Source organism: Lagopus muta, chromosome 28 (assembly GCF_023343835.1).
Source record: "Lagopus muta isolate bLagMut1 chromosome 28, bLagMut1 primary, whole genome shotgun sequence".
Classification (NCBI taxonomy): domain Eukaryota; kingdom Metazoa; phylum Chordata; class Aves; order Galliformes; family Phasianidae; genus Lagopus; species Lagopus muta.
The window spans coordinates 3,154,977-3,174,420 of record NC_064460.1 but is presented as its reverse complement, the minus strand read 5'-3'; the positions used below and the strand labels follow the sequence as shown (position 1 = coordinate 3,174,420).

General features: G+C 65.2%; 2 protein-coding genes across 6 annotated transcripts; both read left to right on the top strand.

Annotated features, from left to right (window-relative positions):
• The first annotated feature begins 204 nt into the window (after positions 1-204).
• On the top strand, positions 205-4,170 carry RAB5B (RAB5B, member RAS oncogene family). 2 transcript variants are annotated; one of them, XM_048928649.1, is made up of 7 exons: positions 205-310; positions 1,366-1,465; positions 2,219-2,468; positions 2,658-2,809; positions 2,904-3,026; positions 3,097-3,190; positions 3,790-4,170. In XM_048928649.1, the coding sequence occupies exons 3-7, from the start codon at positions 2,306-2,308 to the stop codon at positions 3,903-3,905; spliced, it is 648 nt and encodes a 215-aa protein (XP_048784606.1). In that variant the 5' UTR covers positions 205-310; positions 1,366-1,465; positions 2,219-2,305; the 3' UTR covers positions 3,906-4,170. The 2 variants fall into 2 exon arrangements, with proteins under 2 accessions (XP_048784606.1, XP_048784605.1); XM_048928648.1 differs by lacking the exon at positions 1,366-1,465 and having other exon boundaries at positions 206-310; positions 3,790-4,169.
• A 169-nt stretch (positions 4,171-4,339) lies between these two features.
• Positions 4,340-17,666, top strand: IKZF4 (IKAROS family zinc finger 4). Of its 4 annotated transcripts, XM_048928646.1 has the most exons (9): positions 4,542-5,304; positions 5,754-5,796; positions 10,904-10,958; positions 11,809-11,913; positions 14,313-14,573; positions 14,648-14,815; positions 16,108-16,257; positions 16,445-16,576; positions 16,934-17,666. In XM_048928646.1, the coding sequence occupies exons 1-9, from the start codon at positions 5,294-5,296 to the stop codon at positions 17,644-17,646; spliced, it is 1,638 nt and encodes a 545-aa protein (XP_048784603.1). In that variant the 5' UTR covers positions 4,542-5,293; the 3' UTR covers positions 17,647-17,666. The 4 variants fall into 4 exon arrangements, with proteins under 4 accessions (XP_048784601.1, XP_048784603.1, XP_048784600.1 ...); XM_048928647.1 differs by lacking the exons at positions 4,542-5,304; positions 5,754-5,796 and adding an exon at positions 8,461-8,547; XM_048928644.1 differs by lacking the exons at positions 10,904-10,958; positions 11,809-11,913; positions 14,313-14,573; ... (2 more) ...; positions 16,445-16,576; positions 16,934-17,666 and adding exons at positions 5,911-6,079; positions 6,188-7,794 and having other exon boundaries at positions 4,340-5,304.
• The last annotated feature ends 1,778 nt before the right edge of the window (positions 17,667-19,444 follow it).

Below are 19,444 nucleotides of genomic sequence, written 5' to 3'. Positions count from 1 at the left end.
ATTCACCTCTGGCCCCGCCTCCCCGCGGCATTCCTGCTGACCACTGGCTCACCGTTCCCTTACTCCTATTGGCGGTGCCGCGCTGCCCATCCGTCCAATCACCGTCTTCCATAGGCCGTCTCGCGCGGGGCGGGGGCGATGACGCATACTCCGCCACTCCCATTGGCTGCGCCGACAGGAAGAGGCGTGCCCGCCGCCCCGTCGCGCGTCGCCCATTGGCGGAGCCGCGCCTTAATCCCGCCCGCGAGAGGAGGGCTGGGCTGAGGCGCTGTTTGTGTGCTCGGGCCGCAGCGGGAGGCCGGGGCCGCAGGTACCGGGAGCGGGGCGGCTGCAGGCGGGGCCGAGCGCCGGGCCGGGTTCCGGGCCGCCTCCCGCGCGTGCAGGCTTTGGAGCCCAGCAGGGCTCGCCCAGAGGGACCGGAACAGCCGGGTCCGGCCTGGGCCCGGGGTTGGGCCCGGCCTGGGGCGGGGACCGGGTCCGCCGTGCCGCGGTGCGCCGAGCGCCCGGGGGGAGCCGTGGGCTGCCGGAGTCCCACGGGTGGAGCTCGGGGCCGGGCGGGTACCGGGCCCGGTTCTGTTCCTTCGGTATCCACAGGGGCTCTCGTTACCGAGCCGAATTCCTCTGGTTTTCCCCCAATTCGATCTCCCCGCGGCTCCGCCCGTTCCGAGGCGCCGGCGGGGAGCCGGGCGCACCGCCGCGGGGGGCGCAGGCCGGGGGGGGGGGGGAGAGCGAACGCCCGGTGTTGGCCGCCCCCGGGCCCCCCGCCCGAGCAGGCGGCACCCGGCGGTCCGGTGAGGGCCGAGAGAGAGTGCGACCGCCCCGCTGTGCCAAATGGAAACGGTGCTGCGTCCGGCAGAGCCGCCAGAGATGAAGAATGCACCGGGACCGGGCGGCGCGGGCTCTGTTTTAAAGGGCCCCACGTTGTCCCACCGGAGGTCGCCGGTCCCGCAGCCGCCTCAGCGGTGGTGCGAGTGCGGTTGGGACATAGGAGAAGTCCGCCCGGTAACAGGAAAGCAGTTGGCCCTGGCGGCTGTTGCAATGCTGTGCTGTGCGGCTGCTGGCGGCGCTGCTCCCAGGGGCTCCGCGTCCTCGTAGGGTCGGGGTGGGGTCCTGCGGTGGGAGACTTTACCTCCCGATTCAGCCCCGCATGATGTGGAGCCGTCGCTGCTGCAGCTGTGAGCTTTGTGCTGGGGGAGCTGTGCAGCACGGTGCCCCACAGTCAGCGCCTGCTGGTGTTTCATGGGCCTGTGTGTGCTTATGGAGCTCAGTGCTTCGCACCTCGAGTCACAGCGAGCGCTGCTGGCTGTGACACAAAGGTGTGGTGGGAGTAACTGTGTGTACAGTTCAGCTTGGTTGCCTCTGCAGGTGAGAGGATTTGGTGTAACAGGAGCAGCCGGTGGTCCTGGGGCTGGTGCTGTAGGGTGTGCGTGCTGCAGCACTGCATCCAGCCCGTGGAAGTGCAAAGGTGAAGTGGAACCTCCCCCCCCGGGGCTGGGCCTGAGGGGGCTGTGGGTTGTGGGGGCTGTGAGGCTCAAGGCCTGGGCTCAGCACTGCGTGGAGGTGCTTCGTTCGCAGCCGTGCGTGGGGGCGCAGGCACTGATGGCCTTCCCCTGTTGGCTGTGCTCCAGCGGCCGTTTGTGTCCTACGGCCGTATGGGAGGTGAGCCTTAAAAGAAAAATAATGAATGAAGGAGATTAGCTTGAAAAGCACAAACCTTACTTTCCCTGCTGTCCTGGTGTGGGAGCTGAAGGACTCGGGCCGCACGGTGACCCATCAGTGCTGTGGCTGAAGGAGCTGCTGATGCGGATGGGATGCACTGTGCTGTCTGCTCTGAGTGCGTGCCGAGGGAAAACAGAAAGCAGAAAAAGAACCTCAGGCTGAGGAACTTGGAGGCTGAGCTGCGGAGTTGGTTCCCAGCTTCTCCTCTGGGCAGGGAGAGGTGAAGCAGCTGAGGAATCTGTGCTGTGCTACAAACAGGAGCGGCCTGGGACGCGAGGCTAAGCCTTGTCCTGGCAGAGGCGCTGCCTCCCCTGGGCGTCACTCGGGTTCAGCCTTTCCCACCCAGCTCCTGGGAGTCGCTCTGGAGCTCTGGAAGCAGAGCAGTCAGGTCCTTGTTGTGCACCCAGGGGTGCCAGCGCCCGTCACACCTGTACTGCATTTGGCCGGAGGGATTTAATGGTGCAGCACGCAGTGACCGACTGCTTTCCTCCCCTTCCAGGACTGCCTGGTGGAACCAACGCCTGCGCTCCCAGCGTCGGTGCCTTCCCGGCTCTCAGCAGGGCAGGAGCCCAGCAGCAGCCCGGCCATGACCAGCAGAGGAGCCGCCAGGCCGAACGGGCAATCCCAAGCCAGCAAAATCTGTCAGTTCAAACTGGTGCTGCTGGGCGAATCGGCGGTGGGGAAATCCAGCCTGGTGCTGCGCTTCGTCAAGGGGCAATTCCACGAGTACCAGGAGAGCACCATCGGGGGTGAGTCGCTGGGGGGCGCTGCCTGCAGGCTGCACCGGGGCTGGAGCTGCGCTCCTGCGGCTGCCGCCTCCATTTGCGCCTCGTGCCGGCTTCCCTCTCCCGCACCTTCGATCCCCGGGGGCCGGGCGGTCGTGGGCTGGGCGCTGGGGGGCAGCGGGGTGATGCTCACGTCCTCCTCCCTCCCGGCAGCGGCGTTCCTCACACAGTCCGTCTGCCTGGACGACACAACGGTGAAGTTTGAGATCTGGGACACGGCGGGCCAGGAGCGATACCACAGCCTGGCCCCCATGTACTACCGGGGGGCGCAGGCCGCCATCGTGGTCTACGACATCACCAACCAGGTGAGGCTCTCGGCGCAGGCTCAGCCCGTGGTGGGGGGTCCCTGGGGGGCGCCCGCTTTGTGGTAACCCCACATCTCCCCCTCTCTGCTCCCAGGAAACATTTGCACGGGCGAAAACATGGGTGAAAGAGCTGCAGAGGCAAGCCAGCCCCAGCATCGTCATTGCGCTCGCGGGCAACAAAGCCGACCTGGCCAGCAAACGTATGGTGGAGTACGAAGTAAGTGTCGGCTGCCCACCCTGCAGCCCCCCCGTGGCTGCTGGAGCCTCACCTGGCTGCTCTGTTCCAGGAGGCGCAGGCTTACGCAGATGACAACAGCCTGTTGTTCATGGAGACGTCGGCCAAGACGGCGATGAATGTGAACGACCTCTTCCTGGCCATCGGTGAGGCTGCGGGGGGAGGGGGGGTGGTCATAGAATCATAGAATCACCAAGGTTGGAAAAGACCTTCAAGCTCATCCAGTCCAACCGTTCACCTATTCCCAGTAGCTCCCACTAAACCACGTCCCTCAACACAACATCCAGCCTTTCCTTGAACACCCCCAGGCTCGGTGACTCCACCACCTCCCTGGGCATCCATTGCAGTGCCTGACCACCCTTTCTGACAAGTAATACTTCCTCATGCCCAGCCTGAATCTCCCCTGCCGTAGCTTGAAGCCGTTCCCTCTGCTCCTATCACTGATGACATGAGAGCAGAGGCCGACCCCCAGCTCACTACAGCCTCCCTTCAGGCAGTCATAGAGAGCAGTGAGGTCTCCCCTGAGCTCCTCTTCTCCAGGCTGAACATTCCCAGCTCCTTCAGCCTCTCCTCATCAGCCCTGTGGGTCCTGCAGGGTGAAGGGGGGGTCGGTTCCCTCACAGCCTGCCCTGCTGTGCGATGCAGAGCTGATGCCTCCTGAGCGCGGCGTTGGGGCTCAGGGCAGCTCTTCCTCCTCCCTGGAGCGGCGCTGGGAGCCCCGCTGATGCTTCTCTCCCCCCTCCAGCCAAGAAGCTGCCAAAGAGCGAGCCCCAGAGCACGAGCGGTGCAGCGGGGAGGAGCAGAGGCGTGGACCTTCACGAGCAAACCCAGCAGAACAAGAGCCAGTGCTGTAGCAACTGAAGGGCGGCCTTCGGCAGCGGCCTGCGAGCGAGGAAGAGCTGAAATATAACCTCCAAACCTCCGCCCCCCTCCACCACACCTCACCTCCCCTCCGTAACGGCGCACCGAGAAAAACCCACCCGAACCAGAACCCTCCCGAGAGCTCTAACTGCACTTTTTAATGCTTCAAAGCCACCACCAGACACCCGTGAGCACCATCCCGATGGCAGTGGAACTCCATCCGCCGGGGACTTAACTTCCAGAGGGGGGAAACAAAACAAAAAAAAAGAGGAAAAAAAAAAAAAAAAGAAAAAACAAACCAACAAACTCTTCTTCACTTTGTACGATAGGTGCAAATAGCGACCTGACCGCAGCTCCTCCCTCTGCCTTTCTCCCTCTCCCACCTCCCTCTTTGCTCTGCGGGCTCAGCCCTGCTCGCGTCTCCCCTCCTGGCGGCACGATGGCAGCGCATCCTCGGCTTGGTTTTGTGTGCGACCGACGAGAGGCACCGGAGACCTCTGGGAAAAGCGCGGGGTCTGAGATGGATTTGGTTTCGTCACTATTTTTTTTTTCCTCCTTTTTTTTTTTTCTTCCTTTCTTTTTTTCCTCCCTTTTTTACGGCTGTCCGGCAGAGAAAAGCTGCAGCGTCCTTCGCTTTCTTCCTTGGTGGCCTTTTTTTTTTTCTTTCCCCTTTGCTGAAGGTTCAGAAGTGCCTGGGAATCTTTTTTTTTGGGGGGGGGGGGGACGCAGAGCCAGCGGGCGACCCCAACAGCTGCCTCTGCCCCCCCGACCCCCCCGGGCGGAGCTGCGGCCCTGTGTCCCGCTGAGCCCCGCTCGCTTTGGCCCCGTTCCTCCTCCCTCCTTTGCTCGGCACTCGACGTGGGGAAGCGCCCGGCTCCGCCGCTCCTTGCTTCTCCTTCAGGTCCTGTTTGCTCTGGAGGTTGGGAGCGGAGGAGGGAGGTGAGGGAGTTCGTTCCCTTCTCCTCTTCCCGGATGGAACTCGGATCCCTTGGGCTGCCGCCAAGGCGCCGTGCCCCGCACCGCAGCCCCGAGGCCGTTGCCCTGCTCCGCGCCCGGCAGCCTGGACTCCCAGGGAGCCCCTCGTGCGGGTCGTCCCCCCTTTATGGGGGGCGGGGGGGTCCCGCATGACGCCCCGCAGCGCGGGCTGAGCAGATCGGGGCTGCGATGCGACCCCCGGCTCTGCTTTCCCCTCTCTGCGCGGCCCGACATCGGCCCCCCCGGGAGCGAGGCGGGACGCTGCAGCTTTTCCGACCCTCCCCGTTTTCCCTCTGTCTCCGCTGTTCGGTTTGTTTTTTTTTTATTCCGTTTGGTTGTTTTGCTTTGAGGAAGCTCCTCCATCGCATTTAAATAACGAATCGTGGTAACAGAACTCAGCTGCTGATCTACCGATGTATTTAATGTAAGTAAAGAGAAAAAGAAGGAAAAAAAAAACGGAGAAAAAATGAAAAAAAAAACCTCAATAAATAAAGAGAAACAGCGCCGTGTAATGGGGGGGGGGGGGGAGGCTGGAGCCGTGCCCGTATCCGGCTGCGCCCCGATAACGCTTATCGCCACGACGGGCGGCGGCGCGTCCCGCCCCGGGTTCACGCGTGCGGGATTTTGGCCCGCGGCCCCTTTAACGCTCGCCCCCAACGCCGTGGGGGGGGGGAAGGGGAGGGGGAGGGGGCGTGGCCCCAGCCGTCTGTCCCCGCCCCTTCGCCCCTCCGTTAAAGCCTTCGGCCCCGCGCAACGCCGCGGTTGCCACGCAGGTGCGCAGCGGGGGGGAGCGGAAAATCCGTTACCGGGGGAGGGGAGGTGGGGTGCGGCGTCGTGGCCCCCCCGCTCCGCTCTGAGCGTTGCCTCCCGCAGGTCCCGCCGCGATGCTGCTGCTCCGCGTTGTCCCCCGGCGCAGGTAGGACCCCCCCCCGCCCGCAATACGCTCAGAGTTACCCCCGGTGCCATCCCCCCGAGGGGACCCCGGCCCCCCTCCGCTCTCGGGCACCGCTCAGCGCCGCTCTCTCCGCAGAGTCCGTCTGCCCCTCCCGCCGCTCCCTCCGCACCGCGGCTCCTCCCGGACGGACATCGTCCCCGGCGGTCCGGGCCCGGGGGGGGGCGGCGGCGGGCGAGTGGTCCCGGTGTTGGCGGCGCTGCTCGGCCTCGGCGCGGCGCTGAGCTATGGAGAACGGCGGCGGAGGGTGAGCGCGCACCGGGTGGGGAGTGGAGGGGGGGCACCGGGAAGGAGGTGGGTCCGGGTTATCCTCGCTGACGAGGCCGAGGCCCCCCCTCTTCCTCCTCCCCCCCAGGCCGCTCACGCCGCCGCCGCCGCCCCGTCGTACCCCCGGTACACACGGGAGGAGGTGGGGCGGCACCGGAGCCCCGAGGAGCGCGTCTGGGTGACCCACGGCACCGACGTGTTCGACGTCACCGACTTCGTGGAGCTGCACCCGGGGGGACCCGACAAAATCCTGCTGGCGGCCGGTGGGGCCCTGGAGCCCTTCTGGGCACTGTATGCGGTGCACGGAGAACCGCACGTCCTGGAGCTGCTGCAGCAGTACAAGGTGGGCGAGCTCAGCCCCGACGAGGCACCGCCGGCCCCCGACGCCCAGGACCCCTTCGCCGGGGACCCCCCCCGGCACCCCGGGCTGCGGGTCAACAGCCAGAAGCCATTCAACGCGGAGCCGCCGGCCGAGCTGCTGGCCGAGCGCTTCCTGACGCCCAACGAGCTTTTCTTCACCCGCAACCACCTCCCGGTACCGGTGGTGGAGCCCAGCTCCTACCGGCTGCGGGTGGACGGTCCCGGCGGCCGCACGCTGTCGCTGTCTCTGGACGAGCTGCGGAGCCGCTTCCCCAAACACGAAGTGACGGCGACCCTGCAGTGCGCCGGTAACCGCCGCGCCGAGATGAGCCGCGTGCGGCCCGTCAAAGGGCTGCCGTGGGACATCGGCGCCATCAGCACGGCGCGGTGGGGCGGAGCGAGGCTGCGGGACGTCCTGCTGCACGCCGGCTTCCCCGAGGAGCGCCAGGGCGAGTGGCACGTCTGCTTCGAAGGCTTGGACGCCGACCCCGGGGGGGCTCCGTACGGAGCGTCCATCCCCTACGGCCGCGCGCTCAGCCCCGCCGCTGACGTGCTGCTGGCTTACGAGATGAACGGCGCCGAGCTGCCCCGCGACCACGGCTTCCCGCTCCGCGTCGTGGTGCCCGGCGTGGTGGGCGCGCGCAGCGTCAAATGGCTGCGACGCGTGGCCGTGAGCCCGGCCGAGAGCCCCAGCCACTGGCAGCAGAACGACTACAAGGGCTTCTCCCCCTGCGTGGATTGGGACACGGTGGATTACCGCACGGCCCCCCGCCATCCAGGAGCTGCCGGTGCAATCGGCCGTCACTCAGCCGCGGCCCGGAGCCGCGGTGCCGCCGGGGGAGCTGACGGTGAAGGGTTACGCGTGGAGCGGCGGGGGGCGCGAGGTGGTGCGCGTGGACGTGTCGCTGGACGGCGGGCGCACGTGGAACGTGGCGCGGCTGGCGGGAGAAAAGGCCCCGCTGGGCCGGGCGTGGGCATGGGCGCTGTGGGAGCTGACGGTGCCGGTGGCGGCGGGGACGGAGCTGGAGATCGTCTGCAAAGCGGTGGACAGCAGCTACAACGTGCAGCCCGACAGCGTGGCGCCCATCTGGAACCTGCGCGGGGTGCTGAGCACCGCCTGGCACCGCGTCCGTGTGTCTGTGCAGGACTGACGGCCGCCCCCACGGCTCTGTCGCCCCGCGGCAATGTCATCCCGCAGCATTGTCACCCCCACGGCTCTGTCGCCCCGTGGCCCGCCCTGGATGCGGCCGTGCCGCTGCTGGCACGAAGGTCGCTGCTTTACGGCCCCTGAAAGTGAGAGGTGTGAATGCGGCTCCATAAAGATTGCGCAGCTTTTATGGACTCGATGCTTCCTGGGGCAGCGCCGGGGCAGCTCAGGCTGCGGTGGTGTCAGGGATCCCCGCGGCTGCGGGGCGCTCCTATGGGATTCCCCGTGGGACCCCGCGGGACCCCACATCGCCCCCTGTGACCCCCAGTGACCCCACATCGCCCTCCATCCCTACGGGACTCTCCGTGTCCCCACGTGACCCCGTGACCCCGCGGGACCCTCAGCGTCCCCCTGAGCCCCTCGTTGTCCCCACGTCGCCCCCCGCTCCCACAGGACCCCCCGCACCTTTCGGAGCCCCCCAGCGGGACCCTCCGTATCCCCCGGGCTCCTCAGTGTCCCCTCGTTCCCCCGCTTTGTCCCTCCATACCCCCCCACGGTCCCCCCGCACCCCGCGGTTTTTTCCCCGGTTTCTCCCCCCCCCCCCCCGTCTCAGCTCTTCTCTCGGCGCTCCCTCTCTCTCTCGGCGCTCCACAGCCCGCACTGCCCTCGGCCCCATCGATGCATTCGGCGCTCCGCCCCCCCCCCGCGCCGCCCGCGGTGGCCGCGCGCCCCCCCCACTCCCCCCCCCTCCCGCCGGCGTTGGGCGCGCGGCTGCGCGCGGGGCCCGGAAGTGGCTCGGGGCGGGCGGGGGGGGGGCCGGGCCGGGCCCTCCTCAGGTGAAGCCGCCGCCGATGGAACCGGAGCCGCCGCCGGGCCGCTGAGCCCCCCCCGCCGCTCCCCGCGCCCGGGCCGGGCCGGGGGGGCCGCTCCGCGCCGCGACGGTGAGAGGGGTTGGGGGGGGGGGGGCGACCCCCGGCGGACCCCCCCGCACCGCAACACCTCCCGGGTCGGGCGGGTTCCGCCGGAATAACGGGGGGGGTTTGGGGTCGGTAACGGGGGCGGCTCCCGGTGACATCTCCGCGAACAATGGCAGCGGCGGTGACAGCGGAGCGCGGCCGCAGCTCTGCCCGGGGGGGGCATGGGGGGCTCCGGGCTCGGGGCCGCCTCGGCACCGGGGGGGGCAGCGCTCTGTCTGCGTCCGTGTCGTCCCCCCCCCCCCACCCCCCGGTCCGGGTCTCCCGATGTTCCTCTGTCCTTACCGGTGGTTCCCCACCCCGGTGCCCCCCACCTTCATTTTTGCTCGTTGCCCCCCATCGGTTCCGGGCTGCGTCTGTTTGCTGCTCTGCCCGCTGTGCTGCTGGCTGGGGGGGTCTTGGGAAGGGGGGGGGGTCACCGGGGGGGAGCCCTGTGGGCAGTGGGGTGGAAGCGCTTTGTGGGGTGGGATGGGTGGATTTCTGTGCTCTCTGTGGCTGTGGGGGGGGGGGGGGGGTCAGCTGTAGCACGGAGCTCGCAGCCCCCAGGGGGTGGGGATGGGGGTGGGGATGGGGGGCAGCGTTTCACAGCAGGACGGGATGCACGGCGGAGGGACGCGAACCCCAGATCCTCGAGGATGCCTCCATCGGAGCCGGGATGTGGGACTGTGGCTGTCAGAAGTGCTGCTCTGCATCTGCCCTCCACCCCCAGGAGGGCATCCTCTGCTGCCCCCAGGAGCGCAGTTGGCCCCAGCAGTGCTGGAGGGACCCCCCCCCGCCGACAGCAGGGGCTGTGGGGCAGCACTGCTCTTCCATCCCGCATCTGTCAGCTTTGCTGTTGGAGGTGATGGTGCGGGTCTTGATGCTGCACAAAGAGCCCCAAGGGCGGCCTTCGCTGCTTCGAGCTCCGGCTTCGTCGCTGGACCTCAGCAGTGCTTCGGATCGGCGCCGCGCGTCCTCCGTCCACGGCCCTGCGTGTGAAGTTATGCCCATGGATGTATCAGGAGGGGGGGCACGGCGTGGGGTCCTGAGCTGCTGCCCACCACCCCTCCAGCTTTGGGTTCTCGTCCCGGGGAGTTTTCCTCTCTCCATCCCACGAAGATCCATCAGCCGCTCCATTGCTGCAGCAGCAGCGCTTCGTCCGACTGAACGCACGGTGCAGACCGAGAGCTGTTTGGTGATGGATAAAACACAGCACAGCGCTTTGCTCCTGGCTGTGGGGCTGCCCGGCCCCGTGGGACCGTGGAGATGGACCTCGGTGCCGTTCCAACATCACTGCCCTTCTTTTTTATGGCTCCGTGCGCTCCTATTCGTGGCAAAGGTGGAAAAAAAGCTCTCATGTTGGAAAACAGAGCGAATGGAAACAATGCTTTGGGAAGAGAAACTGCAGGGATTGCTGTGGGGCTTCGTACCGCCCTTCGCCCCGTGTGAAGGCAGTGGGTCTGTCCTGGGGGGGCTGGGGGGGCTGCGAGCTGCAGGGATGGCGGCGTAGGGCTGGGATGGGGGGCGCGCTGACCCCGCTGTCCTCAGGAGCCCCCGTGCGCTCAGCACAGAGGACGTCTGGGTGGCTCTGTGCTCAGCCCCGGGCTTTGGTTAAACTGGGCTGCTGGGGGGGGCTTTGCTTCCCTGAGTGCAGCCCCTGGGGGGGGCAGCCCTTCTTTCAGTGCTGAGCGCTGCTCCAGTTTCAGCGCAGCGTCGCTGAGGTCTCTGCCTGGTGGCACAAAGCGCTGCGTGCGTGGAGGGGGCTGCAAAATGGGGGAGGGGGTCTCGGCTCCGTCGCCCTCAGCTCAGAGGAGCTCAGGGCCGTGCGCCCACCGCTGCCAGGCTGGGCTGTGCTGCACAGAGGGGATTTCCCTGCACGGCTGCTCTGCATGCAGGCAATGTGAGCGTGTGTGTGACAGCAAAGCGATGGGAGTGGGCCAGTGAGAGCCGTCTCATAGCTAATGAGTTCATTACCCCAGCTGGGTGGGTTTCCCTCTCATTTCGGCGTGGTGTCTGCAGGGCGCTGGGCTCAATGCTGCGTTGCCACTTGGTCCCATTGCCTCAAACCCAGCTCTTCCCATCAGCAGAATGGCACCAGATGTCCCCACTCCATGCTTCCGACGCTCCGTGTCCGTCTGTCCCTGGGGTGGGTGGTGGCTCTGTGCCCACACTGTGCCCCCCAGGGCTGGGTTTCTGTACCTGTGGGGCTGATGGCGATGTGGGGCTGCGCTGGGGGGGCTCGCAGAGCTCTGCCCCAGACATGTTTTATTTGGGGGGGGGGGTGGGGAGGTGGCTGAGCAGCTCCTGCAAGCAAACTCTGACTCTGCTCTGCTCTCTCTTTCAGCAACGTACCTTAAGGATGGATATAGAAGACTGTAATGGACGATCCTACATATCTGGTACGTCCCACCTCCATTGCCTCCCCCTGTTTTGGGTCGCTGGCACTGTAAGGTGCTCACAAACTTCAGCATCCAGCTCTGTTCACTGAGGAGCTGGGGAGCATTGATGCTGCAGGCGTGACAAACAGCAACTCGATGAGCTGTGCCGAGCCAAGCCCTGGGAGTCTGGGCTGAAGTTTGAGTGCTGGGGGCTGTTGGAGGGCTGGAAGGGTCAAAATGCAGCCCTGGGCTGCAGTGCTGGAGGGGTGTCACTGCCTCAGGGCTCTGGGTGCTTTGCTGACCCTGCGGGGTGCTTCCTGCTGCCGGCTGTGGGCTTTGGGTGCGTGGAGCTGAGCTGCCCTGAAGTTGGGCTGCTGCTCCGCTTCGCTTCTTCAGCCTGGAGCCTGGCTGGAGGAAAAGGCCCTTGGGGCACGGCTGTGTCCGTCTCGGGGCAGCGGGGATGGGGATGAGGCACCCAGCAGCGCTGCTGGCACTGCCTGCAGCCAGGAGCTCCCAGGGGAACCGCGCCGTCTGCCAGCGCCGTGGGCACCTGCGTTTGTTTTTAGAGCAAAGGAAACGTGACCCAGTATTTCCTGCAGCACCACAAGCCGTTGGTGAGGGACACGATGGGGGGCTGGGGGGCACGGCGCTGCGGGTGCCGTCTGTCCCAGAGGGCGCTGAGTACGGAGCTCCCATCCCAAAGCACTTTGCCCTCCCCGCTGTGCTGTGGGGCCGTGGGCTCTGCTGTGTGCTGCTGTCAGGTCCCACCTGGGGCTGCTGCTGGGGGGCAGCTGGGGGTCGCTGCTGCGCAAAGTGGCTGCGGGTCTCGCTGGCAGCTTCACATCCCTCTTCCCTTTCTGCGTTCCCAAAGGCAGCGGGGATTCCTCTCTGGAGAAGGAGTTCAGCTCGGCCATCGCTGGAGCTGCGGTGAGCACACCCAACAGCCAGCACTCCTCCCCCAGCCGCTCCCTCAGTGGTGAGTAAACCCCCCCCCCCCCCCAGGCCCCGGGTCCTGGTGGAGCCACTCTTCAGGCGCTGTGGGTCCGGGCCTTTGGGTGCCTGCTGCCACCCCACAGCGCTGCCTATGGGCTGAGCTCTGGGGGCTCACGGTGGGTGGGGGGCTGTGTTGTGGCTGTGCTCCGTCAGATTCACCCCACTGAGGGTCTGCTGCTCCCTGTGTCCCTGATGAGCACAGAGTTCTGCGTGGCAGAGGGGCTCCCCTGCCATCGACCCGCAGTGATGGCGGCTCCTCTGCTCCGGCCCTTTCTGAGCCGGGGTGAAGAAGTTAAAACGGATTTCGTTTTCAGAAGGGGTGACGTCGTGAGCTGCCTCCATTCTGAGGGGATTTGTTTTAGCTGTTTGTTGTCTATTTGCACTCTAAAAACGCTTAGAAGCTGTGGGAAGAAATGAAGCCTTAAGTGGAGAGCGGCTCTGTTGGAAGCAAAAGGAGCTGAGCACGTGGACCAGCTGAAAGGGCAGCAAGGAGCCCTTCCCCGTGAGCAGCAGGACGCCGGTGATGGCATTGCTCTGATCCGACTTGACTTCACAGCTGGTTCATCCAGCCCCAGAGGAGCAAGAATATTATATAACCTGTTCTGCCGGAGGAGACGGCTCTCTCAGCGCGACCGGACTCAGCGCTGGTTCTGAAAGGAGAATTACAGAACAATAGTTGGCCTTCCTCCTGCGCCCAGGAAAGAAAAACAAGTCCTCAGGGGAACGACGTGGGGGGGGGGGAGGAAGAAAATCAAAGTGCAGCGAACGTCAGCGCATCCAGGCAGCTCCTGCCGTCAAGATTGCAGCGTTTTGCTTTGTGTTTGTGCTCCCCGGGGGCCCCCGCTGCTCCCAGTGGCGCCGGGCAGCGTGGAAGGAAGGTTCTGCTTCTGCCAGGGCTGCTGTGGCTCTGAGCCCCCCCGGCTGCAGCCTGCAGTGCCCTCGGCCGATGGCTCAGCAGATGGCCTCAAAGCGCCTGTGGTTGCCAGAGCCGGGCTGGATGCGTCGCTGCCGTTGCTGAGAGCCTCTCTGGGAAGGCAGCGTTGTGTGCAGGAGGGGAAGCGAGGCAGCGAGAGCTGGGATTCCTGGGCTCCTCGCTCAGCTTTGTGCCCGGACCCACAGCTGAGAGCCCTCTGCCCGCAGCACAGACCCAGACGAGCCCTGGGGAGCACGTCAGCGTCGGGCCTGGAAGCTCCTGGGGTTCCTGCAGGGCTGTGCTGCCATGCCTGCCTTCACCAGGGAGCTGGGATGCTGGCATCGTCCCCGCCGGCGGCAAAAATCTCCTTTGTGTCCATAAAGCTCGGCCCCAGCAGCTCCCCGAAGGGCTCGGGAAGATCCTCCCGCTTCAAACAGAAGAAATCAGAGTCTGATATTTCAAGGGATCCTGGAAATGTTTTCTCTGAGGCTGTGGGCTCTGTGTGCTGCCCTATGGGTGACCCGGCCAGGTTTCGGAGCAGCAGGGCAGCAGGGCAGGTATTCCTGCTGTCCTCGGCACGTCCCAACGCAGGCAGCTGAGGACCTGCTCTGCACGGCGCTGCTCCGCTTCCAGAAGGGTCTGGAGGTGCGGCTGAGGGAGGGAGCAGCAGAGAGGAGGGAAGGAGGAAGGCTCCTGTCCCCATCTGTGCCAGCGCAGCCCTCGCTGTCCCACTGCCATCCTCTGGAGCCCGTCTGATTTGTGGCATTCCACAGCTCGCTGGAGCAGCCAGGAATGTCAGTCGCTGCCAGCGCAGCCGCTCCGCTCCCGGTGCTGCAGGAGGAAGGAGGGCTGGGGGGTCTGTGGCGCTGTGGCCCCCGGCTCTGTGCCCTCTGGCTCCAGCCAGCAGCCTGTAGCTGGGCTCTCTGGGCTGCCCTCTGCCTCTCACAGGGCAGGCAGCGCCCTGGGGGTCTTCAGCCCCTGGGACCTTTCCCCAGCAGCCGCTGGGTCGCTGTGTTGTCACCCAGGGCTCTCGTGGCTGAATGCCCCGCAGCGTTTGCTCCCTGCACTGCTGTCCTGCTCGGGTTCTCTTTTCTGTTTCCATAGCTGGATCCCAGGCTTTCCAGCAAGGATGAGAACCTGCAGCTCAGTGCTTTTCTGCTGCAGGCTGGGGTTTGCTGACCGAGGGACTCGCAATGGGCGCTCTTTGTGCCTTTACTCATTCACGATCAAAATTCGGTGTTTCCTGCTCTTCCCAAGTGCTTTAAGTGCCGTTTCTTTCTCCCTCTGCCTTTGGATGCGGGGGGGCCGAATGCTTTTTCCTCACAAAGCACCGAAGCAGTGGTGGCTGGGATGAGCAGACGGGCCTCCAGTGCCGGCTGTCCGTTCTGAGCCGCGCTGTCACCGCATCGGCGCTGCTCCTTTAGGAGCAAACCCTGCCCCTGAGCCGTGTCCTTTGTGCCCTCCTGCAGCCAGCTCCATCAAGGTGGAGATGTACAGCGATGAGGAAGGCAGCCGGCTGCTGGCACAGGAGGATCGCATGCTGGAAAAGGACGACAGCGTCATCGTGGAGGATTCCCTCTCGGAGCCGCTGGGTTTCTGCGACGGGCCGGGCCAGGAGCCGCATTCCCCCGGTGGCATCCGGCTGCCCAACGGCAAATTGAAGTGCGACGTGTGCGGCATGGTGTGCATCGGCCCCAACGTGCTGATGGTGCACAAGCGCAGCCACACGGGTGAGTGGGGCTCAGGGGGGGGGAGCCGGGCTCTGCTCTCCTCTGGGGGTTTCACGCTCTGCTCTGCCTCGCAGGGGAAAGGCCGTTCCACTGCAACCAGTGCGGGGCTTCCTTCACCCAGAAGGGAAACCTCCTTCGTCACATCAAGCTGCACTCTGGGGAGAAACCCTTCAAGTGTCCCTTCTGCAATTACGCCTGCCGTAGGAGGGATGCGCTCACTGGACACCTGAGGACGCACTCTGGTGGGTGCCTGGCCGGGGTGGGGAGTGGGGAGGTGGGGAGGGGTGAACTGAGAGCTGACGGGGGGGAGTTGAGCCCGGTGCACCCAGCAGCTCAGCTTCCTGCTCGGTCTGAGGCTTCCTATGGGGCAGCGTGGGGTGGGTGTTGGGTGCTGGGCGCTGGGTGCTGGGGGGGCTGTCGTGTCCTGGAGGTGAAGCTGGGGGCATTGGAGGCAGCCCCAAGGTTGTGGGCTGCATCTCTTTCCCATAAAGACGAATGTTTAATGGGCTTTATGGAGGTGGGTCCCAGCCCTGGGTGGGCCATGCCCCGTGGAAGCACGCAGGGTTCTGTTTGCTCTGTTCCGATGCCGTCCTTGCTGGATGTGACACCAGAGAGCTGCTTTTGCCTCTGGCTCTGCTGTGTCTCAGCTGGTGGGGCTGTGGGTGACCCTGCCTGGCAGTGCTGCCGGGTTCAGGTGCCCAGAAAAGCCCGTTCCCCCTGGGGAGGAGGTGAGCCTGATGGCCTCTGACAGTGATGGGAAGAACAGGCGAAGGAATCCATGCCCTGGAATCTTTCCTTATCTCTGAGGATAAAAAAAAAAGCCAGAAGTCGGTGGCTGGAGGCAGAATCCCTGCTGACAGTGCGGAGGGCAGAGAGCACACGTGAGCTGCTGCTGTGCTCGGGTGTGGAGAGCAGCTCCGTCCCCGTCCTGCTGGAGGGCTGGGATCCCCTTTCCTGGGTCAGAACCCCAATTCCCGAGGTCAGACCCCTCCATCCCTGGGATCAGAACCCAACTGGGAGCCGTGCCAGCCTCCCCCCGCCGCTGGCATATGAAGGTGCCTGCGAGCCCTCGCCAGGAGATGCAGAAGTGGGACACGTCCTCACAGCATCAAACAGCAATCAGTCTGTATGGGAGCTAATTACCGAGAAAACCTTCGTTTAATGTGGATTTCAGAGGCGAGAGCCGGGCGCCTTCCCTGCCCGGCGGGCGGCAGCAGCACAGCTCTCCCCTGCCAGCCCCTAACAAAGCCGTTTGCATCTCGCACCATCCCACACGCAGGGGCCCTTCTGCTGCCCTCTGGCTGGGAGCAGCGGGGAGGCAGCTTTGTGCCCGCTGCCTCGGCTGCGGGTTGGGATCCGGGGCCGCGGGTCCCAGCGCTGCGAAGCATCACTTTGAGTGCGCAGCAGCTGCTCAGCACTGACCCGGCTGCCTGTACGGAGGTGCCAGAGCAGAGGCAGCCTGGAGCTCAGTGTCAGTGGCTCGGTGGCCCCCTGCGTGTCCTCACGATCTGATTTTCATCCGTGTGTTTTGCAGTCTCTTCTCCCACCGTTGGCAAACCCTACAAGTGCAACTACTGCGGCCGCAGCTACAAGCAGCAGAGCACGCTGGAGGAGCACAAGGAGCGCTGCCACAGCTACCTGCAGAGTCTGAGCACTGAGCCGCAGGCGCTGGTCGGCCAGCAAGGTGGGTGCTGGGGGGGGGCAGCGGGACCGGGCTGCCGGGGGTCCCAGCCGGAGCCCTGCTGCTTCCGTGCCCGGTGGCCACGGGGTGGGAGGCTGCCAAGGCCGGCGCGGCGGCTGCCACATCCCCGCGTCTCCTCCCACTGCTCCGCGCCGCCTGCTGTCTGAGCGGCGTTCTGCTGCTTTGCCAGGTGATGAAATGAGGGACCTGGAGATCGTGCCGGACTCCCTGCTGCACCCCTCCGCCGACCGGCCGACGTTCATCGACCGCCTGGCCAACAGCCTCACCAAGAGGAAGCGCTCCACACCTCAGAAATTCGTGGGTAAGGGGCTGCTCCCTGCCCAGCCTGGGCAGATGGGAGAGGGGGTCTGGAGGGGCTGAGGCGCTGATGGCTCATGCTCTGTGGTTGGGTGCTGTGGGTGCTCGCATTGTGCCTTCCACCCTGCGGGGTGGGGAGGGATGGGGTGGGATGGAATGGGACAGCAGTGGGGCTGTGTGTGGAGCAGGATGGAATTTGGATAGCAGTGGGGCTTTGTGAGATGAGATGGGGTGGGATGGGGTGGGCCAGCAGTGGGGCTGTGTGTGGGATGGGATGGGGTGGGATGGGATGGATGGGGTGGGGTGGGACGGGGGTCCCGGTGCCCTTGTGCTCTGACGCCATCTCATCTCCTGCCCACAGGAGAGAAGCAGATGCGGTTCGCGCTCTCCGACCTCCCCTTCGAGGTGAACGCCGGCTTCGAGAAGGACGTGGAGATGGTGTCGGCCCACCACCCCCTGGACCCCTCCTACGGCAGCTCCCTGGCGCTGATGGGGGGCGAACACCTCCGCCCGCTCCGCCTGCCCCCCACAAACTGCATTTCGGAGGTGACCCCCGTCATCAGCTCCGTCTACACCCAACTGCAGCCTCTGCCGGGCCGCCTGGAGCTGCCGGGGGGCCGCGACGCCGCCGAGGGCCACGAGGACACGGCGGACGGGGCGCAGGCGCTGTACCGCGGGCGGGAGGCGGGCGCGTCGCCCACCAACGGCTGCCACGACTCCACGGACACGGAGAGCGTCCACGAGGAGCGGACGGCTCAGCCTCCGCCGGGAAACGGCAGCCGCCAGAGCCCGGCGTTCGCCAAAGAGGACCCGAAAGCGGCGGAGGGGGCGGCGCGCAACGCGGCCGGCGGCGGGCGGGAGGCGCTGCGCGTGGTGACCGAGGACGGGGAGCCGGTGCGAGCCTTCCGCTGCGAGCACTGCCGCATCCTCTTCCTGGACCACGTCATGTTCACCATCCACATGGGCTGCCACGGCTTCAGAGACCCTTTCGAGTGCAACATCTGCGGCCACCACAGCCAGGACCGGTACGAGTTCTCCTCGCACATCGTGCGGGGCGAGCATAAGGTCGGCTGAGCCCCGCCCCCCCCCTTTACCCCCCCTCCCCCCCCCCCACGCCTTCAGACCCCCACAGAAATTCTTCGGTCGTTTTGTTTTTGGGTTCTTTTTTTTGTTTTTTGTTGTTTTTTTTGCTCTTTTTTTTTGGTTGTTGTTGTCGTTCCTTTTTTAACTCCTTTGCACTGAACTTTGGCTACAAAAAGGTATTTAAAAAAATCAATAATTAAAAAAAAAAAAAAAGATATCCTCCCCTCCCCTCCCCCCTCCACCCCCCCCCCCGTGGAGGGGAGCTCGTAACAATTTGCCTTTTTATAAATGGAGTTATTTAAATATTAACGGACTTCTTTTGTGCTCCCCCCCTTTTTCTCACTCCGTTATTTATTGAGCTTTTTAGTTTCTCTTTTTATAACTCCTTCTCCCCCCCCCCCCCCCCCCCCCCCAAAGTCTCACGTGAATTTCTGAGACGTTCCCTTCCGGGGTGGGGGGGGAAAATCCCCCTAACCCTCACATTAGGTGCTATAACCCCAGGGGGGGCTCTCAGCTCTCTGTGCCCCCCCAGCCCAGCCCCATTGAGGGGGCTGGCACAGCTCTGAGCGGCGGAGGGGCCGTGGGACGAAGGCTCCGCGCTCCCTCAGCCCCACACTGGGGGGGGCTTTGAGGGCGATAACCAAAAACGGGGGTATGAGGGGGGGGTCCCCCCCGGCACCCCCCTCCCCCCCACCGTGTGTACCCTCAGCGGGGGCTGCTCTCTCCCTGAGGGTGAAACCAAAGGCTGATTCTTTTCTATGGGATAACACAACCACCTCACACGCCGGCGGCGCTCCGCTCCGGATTTCGTTTGATTTTGGGTTCCTATTTTCCTCCTTTCAACGCGGCAGCCGCTGGCTCTGCGGCCGGAGCTCAAGGAGGGGTGGGGGGGGGGATATGGGTGGGCACTGGGGTTGGGGGGGGGGGCGGTGCTCTGCGCCCCCCTCACCCCGCCCCCCCCCCCCCCCTTCACCCACCCAGAGGAGCTCAGGGCTGCGCTGTCGCTTTGCTTTACAGCAGACGTAGGGATTTTGTACCCCCCCAGGTCGCTTCCCCCTGTACATATCTATATTTTTTAATCAGATGTATGAAGAACAACGACGATGTGCAATACCCCCCCCCCCCCCCCCGCCGCCCCCCCCCCTTAACGCGTTTCATTTGTAGCGTCCATGGGTTCGCTGTCCCCTCTCCCCCCCCCCCCCACTCCTCCCCCCGTGCGGTCGGAGCCGCTCCGCAGCTTTTGTATCTGTACCATAGTGTAAGTACCTTTGTGATGAGATCTACTGTAAGTTTTGTACTGTACGGCTGAGGTCTGTTACAAATAAACCGCATAATTTAACGCCGCGTCGCTGGGGGGGGCGGGGCGGGGTGCGACGCCCCCGGGTTTGGGGGCAGAAACATTTGGGGGGCTGTAGGGCGCCTTTTGGGGGTGCGGGACGCTTCTTTTGGGGGGGGCTGAAGGTTGTATTTTGGGCGCTTTTTGTGTTGGGTGGGGTCCCAGGACCCTTTGGGGATGCAGGATATAATTTGGGGGCGCAGGACCCTTCAGAGGGGGCCAGGGATACGGTTTTTTTTTTGGGGGGGGGGGAAGGCCACGTGACCCAGGACCCCCGCGCCACAGAAACCCTGCGCCGCTTTCTGAGGCGCGCGTTGCCACCAGGACTACATTTCCCAGCGTCCCTCGCGGCGCGCACGCACCACGTGACGCACGCCACGCGCGCAGTCACCTTACCGTCACGCACTGCGCGGATCCCTCCGCCACGCGAGGGAAAAGTAGTCCCGATCCCGT

Bases quoted from the DNA above. Each gene is read 5' to 3' on its own strand.
- RAB5B (XM_048928649.1), top strand. From the start codon at position 2,306: ATGACCAGCAGAGGAGCCGCCAGGCCGAACGGGCAATCCCAAGCCAGC. The intron at 2,469-2,657 runs GTGAGTCGCTGG...CCCTCCCGGCAG, and splicing joins CCAGGAGAGCACCATCGGGG to CGGCGTTCCTCACACAGTCC. The intron at 3,191-3,789 runs GTGAGGCTGCGG...TCCCCCCTCCAG, and splicing joins CGACCTCTTCCTGGCCATCG to CCAAGAAGCTGCCAAAGAGC.
- IKZF4 (XM_048928644.1), top strand. From the start codon at position 5,765: ATGCTGCTGCTCCGCGTTGTCCCCCGGCGCAG. The intron at 5,797-5,910 runs GTAGGACCCCCC...CTCTCTCCGCAG, and splicing joins CGCGTTGTCCCCCGGCGCAG to AGTCCGTCTGCCCCTCCCGC. The intron at 6,080-6,187 runs GTGAGCGCGCAC...CCTCCCCCCCAG, and splicing joins ATGGAGAACGGCGGCGGAGG to GCCGCTCACGCCGCCGCCGC.